This window comes from Anabrus simplex, chromosome 2 (genome assembly GCF_040414725.1).
Source record: "Anabrus simplex isolate iqAnaSimp1 chromosome 2, ASM4041472v1, whole genome shotgun sequence".
Classification (NCBI taxonomy): Eukaryota; Metazoa; Arthropoda; class Insecta; order Orthoptera; family Tettigoniidae; genus Anabrus; species Anabrus simplex.
In genome coordinates, this window is record NC_090266.1 from 155957347 (window position 1) to 155976451 (window position 19105).

At 37.9% G+C, this 19105-nt stretch overlaps 1 protein-coding gene and 1 non-coding gene across 2 annotated transcripts in view; both read right to left on the minus strand.

The window, feature by feature from the left end:
• Positions 1-19105, minus strand: part of LOC136863948 (mitogen-activated protein kinase kinase kinase 1) — a 545708-nt gene that overhangs the window by 58831 nt on the left and 467772 nt on the right. Inside the window, exons 8-10 of the mRNA XM_067140398.2 lie at positions 14424-14542; positions 3595-4061; positions 3085-3288 (exon numbers count right to left, since the gene is read on the minus strand). Coding sequence (XP_066996499.2) covers positions 3085-3288; positions 3595-4061; positions 14424-14542 — 790 coding nt within the window. The remainder of the gene's footprint in view (positions 1-3084; positions 3289-3594; positions 4062-14423; positions 14543-19105) is intronic.
• Positions 12863-13023, minus strand: LOC137498663 (U1 spliceosomal RNA). Its single transcript, XR_011017898.1, has one exon. It is a non-coding gene; the product is annotated as a U1 spliceosomal RNA (small nuclear RNA).

Here is a 19105-nt window from a genome sequence, read left to right on the forward strand (position 1 = left end):
CAGGATCTCTAATGTATCGTTCACGAAGGGTCTGTGGAGTCTTTACCAAAATGCAGGCTATCGCCGTAATATTCACGTATATCATTAATTTGCAATAAGAGAAGGCAATAAGGTTTTCACTTATTATGAGGTGTAAAGAAAAGTGAAATGAAACGGCGTAAATTAGTTTTTATCGTGTAGCCTGTATCATGGTTGCAATGTTTTGATACCATTGAGTGTACATAGTATGAGCATATCCAGCTCCATGGCAAAATGGTTAGCACGTGTTGGCCTTCGGTTCAAGGGATCTCAATCGGGTCGGGGATTTTAACTTTCCTTGGTTAATTCCGATGATTCAGGGGCTGTGTGCGCGTGCGCCGATTTACACATTAGGATTCATCTTAGGTAGGGCTGAATTTTCATAAGAACATAGATCACCTATCACGCAACAACTCGCAAGACCTGCATCTGGCTTCGGAGGCCACATGCCATTATTATTGTTATATTATTATTATTATTATTATTATTATTATTATTATTATTATTATTATTATTATTATTATTATTATTATTATTATTATTATTATATTTACATGACAAAAAATGCCCAAATACAGTACCCATATTTTATTATTCTGCTTTCTCCCTATTTTTTTACGTCACCCGCATTTATCGTTTTCCCGCGTCCAACGTCATCCCCCTCCTTGAAAAACGATACATCAAGGTTTTACTGTACTCACCAGATCAGACCATTAACAGTGATCGAATAAGTTCACAAGTTTGAGGAAATAGTGAAAGAGTATAATCTAACACCACAACAAATATATAATGCTGATGAAACAGGTTTAGGATGGCACTGTTAACAATGTATTACAAAAGTTATAATGAAATGGGGTTTTAATATTTGGAAAACTGCAATAACTGGCAATCTCTGTGCCAAAGGTGCTGGATAAAACAACTTTTATTATACTGCCACACAGTGAGGGAAAGTGAGTGGAACACCATAAGTAGCAATGTAATCGTTGCTAAAGACTGTGTTACATGACCGAGTGAGTGGCAGCGCATTTTGGGTCATGAAGCTGTCAGCTTGCATTTGGGAGATAGTGGATTCGAATCCCACTGTCGACAGCCTTGAATATGGTTTCTCATTTTCACGCCAGGCAAATGCCCAGGCTGTACCTTAATTAAGGCCATGGCCACTTTCTTCCCACTCCTGATCCATTCCCATCCAATTGTCACCATAAGACCTATCTGTGTCAGTGTGATGTAAAGAAAAATTGAAAAGGAAAAAAATTTAAAATCCGTTACATGATACTCCCTCTGTTCTTATATAGCTACCTCCAACGAAGAGTTTACAGCATAATAATGGTAGGCATGGGGATAGGTTGCTGGTGGAAAGTACAGACTATTTCCCAACACACAAATGGCTCCCTCACAGTTTAGTAGGAGTTATAATCTTGGGCAGGTAAAACATGTAGACTCATCATGTACAATTATTGTAACATACATAGTTACAACAATTTATCATTCTGGTTAAATACACCAATGAATAAAGAGTATTTGTCTTTGAGACATACTTCCTAAGGAAGAAGTCATACAAGAAGTGTGTGCAATAGTTTCCTAGAACCAGGCTGAGTGGCTCAAACAGTTAAGGCACTGGCCTTCGATACTGGCTTAGTCCAGTGGTATTTGAAGGTGCTCAAATATGTCAACCTCATGTCTATAGATTTACTAGCATGTAAAAGAACTCCTGTGGGACTAAATTCCAGCACTCATTGTTTCCAAAAACCATAAAAGTAGTTAGTGGGATGTAAAGCCAATAACATTATTATTGTTATTTTTTTCCTAGATACTTTCTGCAGTTTGTTTTAAATGTAGCATGAGATAGGCTCCATCTTTAACAAAAAGCGGGTCCTCAAAGATGCACTTGAAGGTAAGTGAGTCAGGCTTCAAGAAAGACCCTGAAAACCTTCCAGCTACCTTGCACACAAATATGGCAGCTCACAATGCTTTGTCTTAAGAGGATTTAAATTTCTTAAATTTCTTGCAGGCAATTTTACTATACATTGGTTTGAAATACCAGACCAAAAAAGAAAAACAAAAATATATTCCATCATACTTTGAACTTCAGCTAATTTTAGTTTTCTACATATGAATGAATGAAAACCTACAACCTGTTTTCCAGTCATTGGCAGGTCAGGGATGGAATGAATGAAGCCCCCAACTTCCGGCGAGGATAGGAATTATGCTGGCTGCTGAGGCCTGTCGCACTCCTCTGGGGCAATGATTAATGACTGACAGATGAAATGAAATGATAATGGAGAGTGTTGCTAGAATGAGAGATGACAGGGAAAACTAGAGTAATGATATAGATGTTGATTCCCATAGGGAATCTGAAATATTTGTTCCGAATGAGTAAATTTATAATACCAATATAAATGGTCCGTTATTACAAAGTTTTGATAATGAGACAACGTCTCTCATAGTGTATTGGCATTGCCAGTGGCTACAATTTGCCTACGCAGTGGCCTCCACGGTATGCACTAGCCAGCGTCTTGGCAGGTGTGCTAGGTACCAACTGATGAGCCCAGCCTAGCACACAGGGGCAAAACGCTGGCAACCAGGAATGAGTTAGCTGGAAAATTTATAACGGACCCTTTATAATGGTATTAAAAACTGGAGTACCCGGAGAAAAACCTGTCCTGCCTCAGCTTTGTCCAGTTTACTACATAAAAAACCAAACCAAACCCCATGGCACTACACCCCTTGAAGGGCCTTGGCCTACCAAGCGACCGCTGCACAGCCCGAAGGCCTGCAGACTGCGAGGTGTCGTGTAGTCAGCACAACGAATCCTCTCGGCTGTTATTCTTGGCTTTCTAGACTGGGGCCGCTATCTCACCATCAGATAGCTCCTCAATTCTAATCACGTAGGCTGAATGGACTTCGAACCAGCCCTCAGGTCCAGGTAAAAATCCCTGACCTGGCCGGGAATCGAATTCGGGGCCTCCGGGTAAGAGGCAGGCATGCTACCCCTACACCAAGGGGCCGGCAGTTTTCTACATTCATTGAACATATATTGTTAAAATAAAGCAAACAAATACTTACCAAACATCCTAAATACACTTTGAATACAGGGTCAGCTATAACCATAGCAAGGATCTTAGCACAGCACCACGATACTTTCTGCTGCCTTTCTTCACTGCCTGACTGATATACCGAGATCACTTCATTCACTAACTTTCGTAATGCCATCTCTCTATCTTTCCAGTCTCTGGAGTAAAGACATGAAACCAATGCCAATCCAAACACCTTGAAAAAAGAACGACATGACTGTTGAAAATTTGTGTAGAATTGTGAAGTAAAATTTAAGTAAAACAAGGTAAAATCATAAAAGCTACCAAAGGTAACAAAAGATAAAACTACTTTCTCTCAATGTTTCAATATTATTTCAAACAGTTGTAAGGATATTCATTAATTCAAGGTTAAAGTTATGGTAAAGCATTAGGTTATAAATATATAGATTTAACTACCTGTAAATGACATGAAATGAACTGATTCACTATCTTACCTCCAAACAGGCAATAATGAAAATGATGGTTTCTAAACAAACCTTACCTTTATCCACTCAGCAGCAGTTCCTATTTGTTCTGGTGGGATGATTCCAGAGCAAGGCAAAGAAATTTCTGATGAAGTAGGTGAATATGTGACATGATTTTGTTTCCATTCTGTTGGTGATAATGCTCCCAAATGTTCCGCCTTAGTCAGCGGGAGACACTGAGGCTTTTTCATTACTTTTACTAAAGCTCCAGAAGGACTTCCACAGGATAACAAAGTTTTTCCTTTTGGCTGGTTCTTTGGAGATCCTGGTCCAGGGCCAGGCCCAGGAAGAGGTTGGAAACTCATTGGAAGAGGGGGCTGGACATTCTTGAAAATGGGAAGTGTACCAGGTACATGCTTATAGCCATTGCTCTGTATATTCTGCATTGAAGGAAAAGATTTAAATGCAGAGGCCTCATCACACCATGGCTGTCTGCACAATGGGCAAAGAACATATTCTCCTTGTTGGGTACATTCTGCAGCCCCTGGAAGAGAAGGAATCAAATGGATAATTTAGGAATAACATGTAAATGATGAATGACATTAAAGTAGAGAATAAACATATATATCACATTTATATTAAGGGTCCGACTCATTGCCTGAACGGTCAGCATTGAGGCCTTCGGTTTAGAGGCTCATTGCCTGAACGGTCAGCACTGAGGCCTTCGGTTTAGAGAGTCCCGGGTTCGATTCCTGGCCGGTTGGGGATTTTAATCGCCTCTGATTAATTCTTCTGGCCTGGGGACTGGGTGTTTGTGTTTGTCCCAACACTTTCCTCTTCATATTCACACAACACACTACACTACCAACCACCACAGAAGCACGCAACAGTGATTATATCCCGCCATATACGGTTGGCGTCAGGAAGGGCATCCAGCCGTAAACAGGCCCAAATCCACATGTTCGACACAGTTTGCACCCGCAACCCCATAGATGTGGGAAAAGCGGTAGGAAAAGAAGACGAAGATCATATTTACATTACGTTTCTGATGAACACCTGTGATCTCAACAAACACACCTGATGCAAGGAAAATAAAAAAAGCCGGGAAATGTTCACCCAAGAAGTGACTGAGGACCAGAACGATGTAAAAAGCAATATATGGACTTGTACAAAATAGGGAAAATGTTAACACTAGATTTGTAAAGAACAAGAATGGAGAAATATTGACAACACTAGCTCAAACAAAAAACAGATAAGAGAAATATTTTTTATGACTTCTTAAATTAAGATTATGCAGCAACAAAACACAGAAAAATGTCTAACTGACTGGAGAAGGTGCTGAAACTGACATTGCTATGGCAGAGGAAGTTAAAGGACGGAAGTGAGAAAGTGAATTACAGTTTTCTTCTTTTTAAGGTGATAGGAAGTTATATAATAATAAAAGGAATTACAATTATATTCCATACAAAATCATGGAAAAAATATGAGTAAAAATAAGAATTAAAAGTATGGTGGAATGGAACTTCAAAAAGATCAATATGGTTTCAGAAGACCAAGATCAACAGTGGATGTATGTGAAGGATGTAATACAGACTTGTATTAATTTAATAAAAGAGCCTAGTGAAAGTTAGGAAAAGTTTGATACAAAGATGTTATTGGAAAAGAAACAATAAAAATGGAAGAAACAATGTATCTTCAATATTACAGTAGTGTCCAATCCCAAGAGGGCAAAAACAGCAAAACAGAATGGTCTGAAATTGAAAATGGACTGAGAGAAGGAAGTGTACTGTCATGTTTACTGTTTATGATTGTGATAGATGATTCCATAAGAGCAGCAAAAGCTGCACATAGAGGTATCTTAATACCATTTGCTGATGATATCGTGATTTTTGGAAAGGATGAGAGGAAAGAGTAAAAACATCCTGATGCAATAAATAGAAAGACTGAGGGGTGCGAAGTGAGGAGCAAGAATCAGAGTGGAGAAAAGCAAGAGAAAACAAGAAAGAGAGAGAAAAACAAGAAATAGCTACTCTCATCTGACTAATTTTATTTAAGGGCTGTTAATGGGTAACCACTGTTATGGATGCCTATGAAGTAGAAAAATATTGAATTTATGGAGAATTTCACGGTTTTAGAAAATCTGTTCCCAGCCAAGGAAGCCAAGCAATATGACTGAGAGTGCAGGGATACTGAACAAATGACAGTCCAATATTTGCAGGCTATTCAGCTGGACAGCAGTCATCTTGGCATGCAAAAGCAAAAGCATGTGTTCCAAAGGGATTTCTTTGAGGAAGTAAATAAATGGAGAATTCCAAAGTGGATATGGATATCAGCAGGAGGATACAACTTGGGAGAGAATTCTATCATAAACATGGAATCATCCATCATCATCATCATCATCACCACCACCACCACCACCCCGGTGAGGTCACGAGTGCAAATTATGTCGCACATGTGCACTTGGCCCACACTGCAGGTTCCTATGGTGAGTGGTAATGCGGAGTGGTATAGGCATATGAAAAGGAGTGTGCTGGGACAAACACAAATACCTTGTCCTTGAGTCAGAGGAATTAACCAAACGTGATTAAAATCCCCAACCCAGCTGGGAATCAGACGTGGGACCTTCTGAATCAAAGGCCTCAATGCTGAACATGCAACTGAAAGCTGAATAAATATGGAATCTACAATGGAGCAAAAATATATCGAGGAGGGTTAAAGAAATAATAATCCATATAAGGTATGAAGCTCAGATATGTCCATGGATAAGGGAGGAACAGAGAAGACAAGGAAATACAGAATGAGAAATGAAAAATTACAGGAAAGAACTGAAGGTGGAAAATTTGAGCCATAAAATGGAGAAAATATGACTCTGGTAGATAGGGCATATTATACAGTTTGGTGAAAAGAAAACCATACTCAACTATGGAATTAAATGCAGAAAGAAAAAAAGAGGCCTAGAAAGACCCAAATCACAACCGATGAACCTAGCTGAGGACAGCGTATAGCAACTGGGCTTGGAAAGGACAATGGTGACGGAAATATTCGGTAAAATATAGAGGAAACATATTTGATGTAATCTGACTGTATCTGGATAGATAAGAGTAAAATATATTTGACATGATCTGGCTGCATCTGGATAAGTGAAAATGATGATGATAATGATGATGATGATGATGATGATTTTGTGTGGCTACTGCTAACCTAGTATATCCCTTGTAAGACAAACCCTCTGACGGGAGTGGGTAGCATCTGCCATGCATAGGAAACTGAATGTTCGTGTGATGGAGGATAGTGTTGTATGGTGTGTATGGACTGCAGGGATGTTGGGGAAATCACAAACACCCAGTCCCCAAGCCAAGAAAAATCAACTGTTTATGATTAAATTTCCTTGAACCGATCTGGGAGATGGAGATTACGATGATAATATAGAATTATAGTACATGCAAATGATAGTTCATATGGTCAGCTTAATTTTTAGCTCTAATAAACTACCACGCATGTGATACTTGACAGAAAGAAAAAGAATGTTCCTACTCTGCCATGTGCAATTACAGAACCTATGACAAAAGATGATTAATTACAGCATCCTAAAATGTATGGCTACTAACAATGTGTAAAGCTTACAATCTTCAATTCAGCTGGGGAAATACCAATAATTGCAATAGTTCACCTAATACACAGGGTGAACCCACGTATGTTTCATGCCTCAAATATTCAGACTAACTCCAGATAGCAGTAGCCAGTTTTCAGTAAGATGAATAATGAAAGGAGTGTATGAAATGACATTCAGTGTTTGTTTAATCCTATAAGAATCACTGAGACAGCAAAACCAAGCTTATTTCTATTAATGGAACTATAACCATTTCTGTCACCTAAACAGCAGAACTCAGATAGGTATAAGTAAGAAGTGTAATTATTTACTACTGAAGGAGAGAACTAACGTGCATATGTTTACAAATGTGGCACCATCTGCCAGAAGGTCCACAAGACAAGGATGATGTCATACCTCATGTTTATGTCACTAGGAAAAATCAATATACTTACAATCTCAGATGCACGTGTTCATATGGTTGAAATTGGATATGAAAGGTCAAATATAACCCTTACTTCATTAGTTCTGTATGAAACATCAGAATGATAAGGCACTGTACAGTAAATTTACAGCTACTGAAATGCTTCGATTTGTTAGGAGGTAAGTTAAGATACATTTCATGTGTGTACACATTTGTTATGAAGGCACGGAATTACGAATATGTCATTTATTTTCGGACATGTGAAAATGAGTTCACAAGGGAAGAAATCATAGAATGGCTATTAATTTATAGATAATCTCATAAAATGCAACCAGAGCAGAACAGATGTATGCCACATATTTTCCATAACAGGTTCATCCAATCCACCCCACCTCATTAATAAAGCCCATAATCTTTACAACACTGAAAGCTTCTTCCTTCAAATGCAGGTGTGAAGTAAGAGAGTGACAGCTGGATTGAGTAGCTCAGATGGTAGAGCACTGATTTTCTGAGCTCAAAAGGTGGATTTAATCCTGACTCAGTCTGGTGGTATTTGAAGGTGCTCAAATATGCCAACTTCATGTTGTTAAGATTAACTAGCTTGTAAAAGAACTCTTGCAAGACAAGATTTCCGACACCTTGGCAGCTCCAAAACCTGTGAAAGTAGTTAGTTGGACATAAAGCCAATAACATTACTGTAAGAAAGTGACAAAACCAAGCAGTGGAAATAGCAGTTCTTGTTACTCATGGATAAACCTTATTTTGGTTCTTGCCAAACAGAACAACAGATTGGAATTAGCTGAACATATGTGCTGCACATTCTTTACAAGCATAAATACCACTTGCTCTAAGTTTCCCTCATAAAGAGATGCATGACAATTTTATAATCATCTGGAATACTGCCAGTGAGTTCAGCAGCAAATCCATAACTCTCGTATAGGAGGTACTGTTTACCAATAATGCAACTGACAATGTCAACTGACAAACATGCATTTCTGAGCAACACAAATACTACAGTGGCTTTGAGAGGTCAAACATCATCAGAGGAGCATCAAATGGTGTGATATAATCGGACAATATATCATCTTCCTGTACTTCATTCATGGTATACTGAATTAATGGATGCACAGGCGATTCTGGAAACATACATTATCCATAATATTAGAAGACCCACTGCTGAATGTGTGTCAAATGATGTAATATCTGCATCATGGATGTCCTTGAACATGACGGCTTAGAGGCAAGAAATTCACTGAACCAGTTATTTCCAAATTGAAGGGTGGTACAGAGATTTCCAGGATGACTGCCTGATCTAACCCCATTAGGTTTCTTTGTTTGGGGACATGAAAAAGAATATGGCGTACCAGACAAGAACTAATGTAATGCCTCTGCGTGTACTGCTGTAACTCCAGAAACAATGACAGCTTGAGTTGATGAGTGAAGGAAGGAATGTTCCAATGAACACTTTCTCTAAGTGACACTGAATCACGGTTCAGCAAAGTTAATGCAGTGAACTCACAGTTGCCATCAATGGTATTCTGTAAGAAGGAAATGAATTCTCAGATGAAACTACCTTTACATTAGTCTGTTTTCAGGCTGAATTTGCTGTACAGGAGTGATAGCTGAGTTCACTCAATCTATCTTATAAGCTGGAAGAAACAAACATGAAATGAAAGCAGCAAGATTGATTGCTGATACAAACAGGTGGAAACAATGGCAGGAGGATACTATTTGATGAATGAAGTTATACAGGGTCTGTCTTATAAACCTAGATCACCCAGCGGAGTTTCTACTCTCCGAGACCTAAGCAACTGTACGGGAGGCGCGCGTATAGTTCTTGACCTTGCAAAGAGTGTGCATGCGTTCAACATAGCATCAATAGCCAGTCTGAATCTTAGCTGTTAACATGGTGAGACAGTTATCATTGCAACACCGTATTTTGGTATGTAAAAGTTATTTTAAGTATGAGTCGGTTTGACGGGTACACGATGCATTTATTCAACAATTTTCTGGGGCAGTGCCACCTTCATGAGCACAGATTCATGTAATTGTAAATAAATTTGAGACTACTGGCTCAGTGCTCAATAAAAAACATGCACACACATGAACAGTCTTAACAGAGGAAAAGCTAGATGACATTGGTGCGAATCTTGAACGGTCACCGAATAAATCACTCACAAAATTAGCACAACAAGTAGGGGTTTCGGTTTCTTCTGCACACAGAGCTACAAAGCTGTTACACATCAAACCGTACAGGTTTACATGGGCCCACTGTTTAAAACCTGATGATCCAGCCACAAGAATGAGATAATGTAAGTGGTAAAAGTAAACTCGTGTCCTCATCCTGAGGTGGTGCAGCTCTTTTCAGGCACACCCCCTTTAGAGGTGAGCTGCATGTACCATTTCAACCACATACCAGCCCTCCTGCCATTCTTAAATTCCTGGCAGTACCGGGAATCGAACCCGGGCCTCCGAGAACGGCAGCTAATAACACTAACCGTTACGCTAGGGAGGCGGACATGTAAGTGGTATCTTGCATCATTGAATGATCGTTTATTCGACCCACACCTTGTGTTCTTTTCGGCCTGGTTTCATCTTAATGGTCGTGTGAACAGTTATAACTCTCGCTATTGGTGTGCTGAAAATCCTAATGGTGTTTATGAAGTCCCTCATTATGAAGGATGACACTTCCAGCATCTTTTATAAGGTAAGATTTTATATAAGACTAGCAAGATACCCGTGCTTTGCTACGGTATTAAACTGAAATTTATAATTGAATGGATATCGATTTATATATAATCCGTCAAAATTCGAGATCTGACTCGTTTTCTGAGAGATTACAGCAAGTTCCCTCCCATTTTTCAATCTCTCTTTCCAGCAATCGATTTCGTACTTCCCGGGCTAGGACCACGTATTCCACCCGGTCAGTTCGGTCCCTAAATGTTTGCCATCTTTTAATATAAGCATTTTTAATATGGATCAAATTCTTGAGGAGATTCGGCGTGGTGTCTTCTTGGGTGCCTTGGCAGTACTGAACCCGCGGCCGGACTGCATTTGTAGTCATTACCCGTCCAGACCCATTTCCAGCGCGGTCCGCACATTTGACGACGGTCCAGAATATTCTTCTTCTTCTTCTTCTTCTTCTTCTTCTTATTATTATTATTATTATTATTATTATTATTATTATTATTATTATTATTATTATTATTATTATTATAGATGTTCTGGACCCCACAGCAAGATGCAAGACCGCTAATTGGCGGTAAATTCCATCTGCTGCCATTGTCATTTTTGACATTGTGACCAGCACTATTGTCGTGCGTAGGCAAGTACGCGGAATTTCTGGCGATACGAATGACATTCTTCCATGCATTATTGACCTTATTATAGAGGTGAACAATTGGACAATCAATCTCATTCCTATCGTTTATTTCAAATGTCTTTAACTTTTATTTATATGCCCGGAGAATCTACTGTAATCTAAGAACGTTCTCCCAAGGAATATATATATATATATATTTGCTAGTTGCTTTACGTCGCACCGACACAGATATGTCTTATGGCGACGATGGGACGGGAAAGGGCTAGGAGTTGGAAGGAAGCGGCCGTGGCCTTACTTAAGGTACAGCCCCAGCATTTGCCTGGTGTGAAAATGGGAAACCACGGAAAACCATTTTCAGGGCTGCCGGCAGTGGGGTTCGAACCTACTATCTCCCGAATACCAAGGAAAAGATGGCTCTGGAAAACGAACCCAGGAAAGATTAAAAATGATCGGTTTATGATCAGAATAAGTACATCGAAAATCCACAGCCTGTTTCCAGTCATTCGACAGGATCAGGAATGGAATGAATAAACAGTAAAATCAATTGGTCTAACCTCCTTTTACACCCCACCGTCGTTAGTTTCATCCCCCCCCCCCCGCAAAAAGAAAAGAAGGCAAACTCCAATGTTCACGTCTATAACCTTCAGTTTTGAGATATAAGTATCCCCATAAAAATAATTCATTTTTTTCACATCTTTCACACTCCCCCCCCCCCCCCCCCCAAGTGAATTTTCCTGCAACAAACTCGTTTCTTTAATAGTAAAGGATCTTCTAAATACCAATTATCACGACTCTAACCTCTTCAGTTTTTGATTTATGTGTCCTCGTGAAAGGAATTCAACTCCTTTTCACTCCCGCCCCCCAAGATTATTCCCCCCCAAAACGCGTTTGACTTTGATTTTAAAGGAGATCCAAATACCAATTTTCACGCCTGTAACAAATATAGTTTTTATTAGATGTAAGTATTCTCATACAATTAAGTCAATTAATTTTTTCAATATTTTCACCCCCCCCCCCCCCTCATTGGATTTTCCGAGAATACGCGTTTCTTCACTTTTTAAAGCAGATTCCAAATATCAAATTTCACGTCTGTAACATCTTCATTTCTGAGATGTCAGTAGCCTAATTGAAAGAAATCAACACTATCTTCAGTCAATTTTACACCCCCTCCACCCAAGTGGTATTTCCGACAACTAAAAATACACGTTTCTTTGTTTTTAATACGATAAAAAAATGCAATTTTTCACTTCTGTAACATGTTAACTTTTATGAGATATATGCCTACTGTAGAAATTCTCATTTTAAAATTTCACCACTTTTAGTTCCCCTTAAGTGGAGTTTCCAAAAACAAATCACCTATGTTTCTTTACATTTAGAGGAGATTCCAAATACACACTTTTTACGTCTGCAACATTTTACGTTTCTCAGATGTTCTGTAGATATAGTCTTTCAAAAAATTCACCCCAATATGTCACTCCTGTTTAACCGCCATTAATTGGAATTTCCAAAAAAATACGTGTTTCTTTATTTTCAAAGGAGATCCCATATACAAATTTTCAGTTCTGTAATATCTTCAGTTTCTGAGATATATGTATCCTCATTAAAGGCATTCAACCAATTATTCACCATTTTAAACCCCTCCTATTGGGATTTACAGAAAACAAAAAAATACGTTTTCCTTCATTTTAAAGGGAGATTCTAAATACGAATTTTTACATCTGTAAACTTTTAAAGTTTTAAGATGTAGACACACTTATTTTAAAAATTCACCCCCCTTTTCACCCCCCCCCCCATTATTTGGATTTTCCAAAAACGAAAAAATACCTGCTTCTTTAGTTTTAAAGTAGATCCCAAATACCAATTTTCAGGTCTGTAATATCTCCAGGTTCTGAAATATAAGTAGCCTCATTAAAGGCATTCAACCTTTTTTCACCCTTTTCCACCCTTCTTATTGGGATTTTCCGAGAACAAAAAAATACATGTTTCTTTATTTTTAAAGGAGATTCTAAATACCAATTTTTACATCTATAAACTTACACCAAAAATTACGCGCCCGAGATACCCACATTTCGGGTATTCGCAGGGGTCAACCCAAGCGAAGTGCAATGCAAGGGCCTCACCCTGGGGGAACCGCCTTGTTGATCACAGTAACCCCTACGCCAGGTAAGTATATACACTCATTTGAAAAATTCGCCCCCTTTTCACCCCCCCCCCCCTATTAATTGGATTTTCCGAAACCAAAAAATATGTGTTTCTTTATTTTTAAAGGAGATCCCAAACACCAGTTTTCAGGTCTGTAGTATCTTCAGGTTTTGAAATATAAGTAGCTACATTAAAGGCATTCAACCCGTTTTTCACCCTTTTCCACCCTTCCTATTGGGATTTTCCGAAAACAAAAAAAAATATTTTTCTCTATTATTAAAGGAGATTCTAAATACCAATTTTTACATCTATAAGCTTTAAATGTTTTGAGATATAGATACACTCATTTTAAAATTTCACCCCCATTTCAGCCCCACCATGAATTGTATTTTCCAAAAACAAAAAATACGTGTTTCTTTATTTTTAAAGGAGATCCCAAACACCAATTTTCAGATCTGTAATATCTTCAGTTCCTGAGATATAAGTATTCTCTTTAAAGGCATTCAACCACTTTTTCACCTCTTTTCACCCCTCCTATTGGGATTTTCCGAAAACAAAGAAATACGTGCTTCTTTATTTTTAATGAAGATTCTAAATACCAATGTTTACATCTGTAAACTTTAAAACTTTTGAGATATAGATGCACTCATTTCAAAAATTCACCCCCCTTTTCACCCTCCCATTAATTGGATTTTCAAAAAAAAAAATACGTGCTTCTTTATTTTTAAAAACGAACAAAAGTTCCAATTTTCAGGTCTGTAATGTCTGCGGTTTCTGAGATATAAGTACCGGTATCCTGATTAAAAGGCATTCAACCCCTTTTTCACCCTCTTTCACCCAACCTATTGGGATTTTCTGAAAATAAAAAATACGGGTTTCCTTATTTTTAAAGAAGATTTTAAATACCAATTTTCACATCTGTAAATTTTTAAAGTTTTGAGATATAGATACACTCATTTTAAAATTTCACACCCCCTTTTCACCCCCTTAGCGACGGAATATCCAAAAATCCTCTCTTAGCGAGCACCTACATCTTAATATGAATATATCCTCAAAATTTCATTCTTTTATGTCCAGTAGTTTTGGCTCGGCGATGATGAATCAGTCAGTCAGTCAGTCAGTCAGGACAAGTTACTTTATATATATAGATTATATACATGCCCTTTGTGGTTATTCTCTACACGAAAACCAACTACTGCTATTTACAACTACACAGTCCGAAGATATATGAGGTGAAAAACTTAGGCAAGCCACTCTGTAGAAATCTGAATCCCCCTGTTCATGATGATTACAGGATGTCTAACACCTACAGTCATGTAATCTCGTTGTGGACACAAAATTGGGCAGGCCAAGTAGTATTTTGTTTAATATTACATTTCAGTATGCTTAAATAATACAACTCTCAATGAGGCAGAATGATCTAACTTACAAATTGCCATGCAGTGAAGATGCAGTTTATTACGGCATCCTGATGTGCACACCACTAAGCTTTCTCCATCCACCATCTCCAGAAGACAAATTGGACATACTTCTTCTTCCTCTGCATTTCTGTGTAATACATAAATAAATTATATCAAAATGAGACATTTATAAACATTCTTAACATAATATTACCCTTTACTATGGGGATTCAAAATTTCTTCCACACTTCTAATTTTGCATATGCTGCCACTAAATTGCTAATACAACAAGAATTCTTTAATTCTGAAAATAGAGTGAGGAACATACAGAAATTGGCATAGAGTGTATACAGAAAAACTGACCTCCAAAGTATAATTAGATATTAATAATACGTTATTCTGTCATAAGGAATAATGTTCACATGCAGTTAAAACCGTTTATTGCGACATCGCTTTAAACAACGTATTGGATATAATAGCAAAATCTAATAGTCCTGTCTGAATTCTACATAAACACTGTAGTTTAAAAAGTTGCTTAGTACAACATCGCTTATTACAACATATCGTATAAAACGACGCATGTTTAGCACATTTTTGGATAAATGTATCGGTTATAACGTCCAATGATTTTTTTAAAAATACCAGTACATATCTGGGGATTGCTGACAACAATATAACACTTACAGTATTATTGTAGACTTCAAATAAGTCTATCTGTTAAATAGCCAAGGCAAGCATCGCTATGAAGATGCTGCAAAAGAAAAGGAAGGTGTTTAATATTGGGGAAAAGTCACAAATAATTTGGCGATTGGAAAATGGGGAAACAAACGTCAACATCGCAAAGGAATCTGGTGTAACACACTGAATGATTTCTACAATTTGGAAGGACAGAGAGAAAATACAGTCTCTTTTCTAATAATTCTAGAAAATAAAGCAGGTCAGATCATCTGAGTACAAAGATAGAGAAGAATCTTTACTTAGATCATTTAAGCAGCAAAGAACAAATAATGTGCTGATCAATGGACCTGATCTTCAAGTGAAAGCCAATGAAATTCCTCTCAATCCCACTCCACAAATACTGTACTGTCAAGCATAGTACTTATTTCCATTACGTTTTTATAGTTTTAATTTTATGTTAATTAACCATGTAATTGTGCAGCCTACAACTTATTGATATTACATTTTTAGGAACAAGAAATAAAAATGGTTTGTGCGACTATCGGCTATAACGACTGTTGACTGGCAGTCCCTTCGGAGTCGTTATAACCAATTTCGACTGTATTTTCAAAACTTCTCAAACTTTTTTTGACTATGCTTTTTACCAAATTCTTGTCAATGTTACTTCAAACAAACTTTTCAATGTTTATTACAGAATTAAACTAACTTCACTGCTGTCTTATAATGGTAAATGAACTACCCCGGGTAGAGTGCTTTCAACCACTTCCTGCATAGCCATCCTCAGCAACTGACTCCCAAGAGTGGCTCTTACAGGAATTCATTCCTGAGAGCAAAACAGTACACAAGGATATTTTACATTGCTTGTGGGAGTCTGCCATCATACATGGTCTGATAAATGGCAAAGTGGAGAACGGTACCTTCCCAATGTCAAAGTGCCTGCACAATGGTTCCTAATGGTCTTGCGAGTTTCTCGTCAAATACGACACTTTTGTTCTTCAACATCCCACCTTTTCTTTTGATTTAGCCTCCTGCAACATATTACCCCTTTCCAAATATGTAAAAACATCTGAAGGGGTGTAGAAACAGCATTGCAGATGATGGAGATGAAGTTCGAGAGAAAGAGAGCGAGACGGAGGACCAGAACAAGTTGGATCAATTCAATAAAGAAGAGTGCAGATGATGATGATGATGATGATGATGATGGTGGTGGTGGTACAGAACAATATGTCAAGTCCACGAACTTCTGGATCTTATTTTGTACATATACTGTTATAGTTTACATAGGGAACTTTTGGCCAGAGAATTTAAATAAGAGAAAAAAGTGACAGCAAACACATTAAACCTCAGTTAGACACATAAATCCATTTGCCTCATATTTGAAAGACAAACAAGTTTACTCAGAAAAAAGATTTAAATATCCTGACTCATGAATTTAAAGCCCTGCACTGCACTACAGTGCACATCAAATTAAAACCTATCACAGATCATCATACAGTACATGCTGATTTTAATTTAAAATGCAGAGAAATTGTACTCTCCGGTAAAAACACTTAAGAACGATTTTATATGATAATCAACATATGACAACTCACAACCTGTTGCCTACCCCAGCCAGTAAATAGATCCTAGAAGAGCAACGACAGAAAACAGCAGAAATAGATCCAGAGTTTTTCCGTACCCCAGCCATGATCAATGAGGAATGGAAAACAGCCAACTATAAGTTGAGACACCTCTACACGCAAGGAGCAATACATGGTTTTTACTATTGCATTTGTAATAGGAAAGGCTATCATCAAGTGCCCAGTGAATGCATCTGTGAAATCTCTGGACTATACTGCTCATTATACCACCTGTTCGAGTGCACACCAAGAACCCCGCCAATCTCCCATTATGCTAAATACGATAACTGGCAATAACAGTTAAACATTTTTATTTAATTTTTTTCCCAATCAGTCTGTACACATTGTGTTTAATAAATCTATTAATGAACTTCAATACACTCTGGGATATGAAGAGAGGCATTTATTTTTTAGTACAATTGAATACTGGACTTTTGAACCAGTGACACTAGAATGCAGACAGCTAAAGAAGCCTTTATCTCATCTTCATTAGTGTGAAACCACTGAACATTATCCATTATTTTATACCGAGGTTGGACAACTGTTTCTCACAATAATAATTTTTTTTTGTGCACTACAACTAAAAAGACAGGGGCTCCACACAATCTAAACATAATGAAAGCTCTGTTCTCACACTTTTTAAGAAGTATTTCAGACACTTCACAGTTTCTGGTGAATGAATGAATGAATGAATGAATGAATGAATGAATGAATGAATGAATGAATGAATGAATGAATGACCAATACTGAACTGCTTTCCCCGGCCATTCACGTCCAGTTACCTTCAACCTTTCTCACATATTTGTGTTGTGCCTATGCTAAATCAACCATACGTAATCTCACTACCACTTTTGAACAACAAGCTTACCAAACTTACTTAAATTATTATCACATGCATTCTCTTCATTATCACTTTTACTTACTTCCGATCCACTATCTGGAGCACTTTCAAGCAAACTCTCAATGTAGTGATATACACAACCCTAAGCCATTGTTGTTGTTTGAGTCATCAATCCATAGACTGGTTTGATGCAGCTCTCCATGCCAACCTATCCTGCGTTAACCTTTTCATTTCTACGTAACAATTGCATCCTACATCTGCTCTAATCTGCTAGTCATATTCATACCTTGGTCTACCCCTACCGTTCTTACCACCTACACTTACTTCAAAAACCAACTGAACAAGTCCTGGGTGTCTTAAGATGTGTCCTATCATTCTATCTTTTCTTCTCGTAAAATTTAGCCAAATCGATCTCCTCTCACCAATTCGATTCAGTATCTCTTCATTCGTGATTTGATCTATCCATCTCACCTTCAGCATTCTTCTGTAACACCACATTTCAAAAGCTTCTATTCTCTTTCTTTCTGAGCTAGTTATCGTCCACGTTTCACTTCCATACAATGCCATGCTCCACACAAAAGTCTTCAAAAATATCTTTCTAATTCCGATATCAATGTTTGAAGTGAGCAAATTTCTTTTCTTAAGAAAGCTCTTCCTTGCTTGTGCTAGTCTGCATTTTATGTCCCCTTACTTCTGCCATCGTTAGCTATTTTACTACCCAAGTAACAATATTCATCTACTTCCTTTAAGACTTCATTTCCTAATCTAATATTTCCTACATCACCTGCCTTCGTTCGACTGCACTCCATTACTTTTGTTTTGGACTTCTTTATTTTCATCTTGTACTCCTTACCCAAGACTTCATCCATGCCATTCAGCAACTTCTCGAGATCTTCTGCAGTCTCAGATAAAATAACAATATCATCGGCAAATCTCAAGGTTTTGATTTCCTCTCCCTGGACTGTGATTCCCTTTCCAAATTTCTCTTTGATTTCCTTTACTGCCTGTTCTATGTAAACACTGAAAAGGACAGGGGGACAACTGCAGCCTTGCCTCACTCCTTTCTGGATTGCTGCTTCTTTTTCAAAGCCCTCAATTCTTATCACTGCAGACTGATTTTTATACAGATTGTAGATAATTCTTCGTTCTCGGTATCTGATCCCTATCAACTTCAGAATCATAAATAGCTTGGTCCAAACAACATTATTGAATGCCTTTTCTAGATCTACGAATGCCATGTATGTGGGCTTGTCCTTCTTGATTCGATCCTCTAAGATCAGACATAAAGTCAGGATTGCTTCACGTGTTCCTACATTTCTTCTGAAGCCAAATTGATCTTCTCCCAACTCAGCTTCAACTTGTTTTTCCATTCTTCTGTAAATAATACATGTTAACATTTTGCAGGCATGAGATACGAAACTAATGGTGCGGTAGTTTTCACACCTGTCAGCACCGGCTTTCTTGGGAATAGGTATAATAACATTCTGCCGAAAATCGGATGGGACTTCTCCTGTCTCATACATCTTGCACACTAAATGAAATAACCTTGCCATGCTGCTTTCTCTGAAGGCAG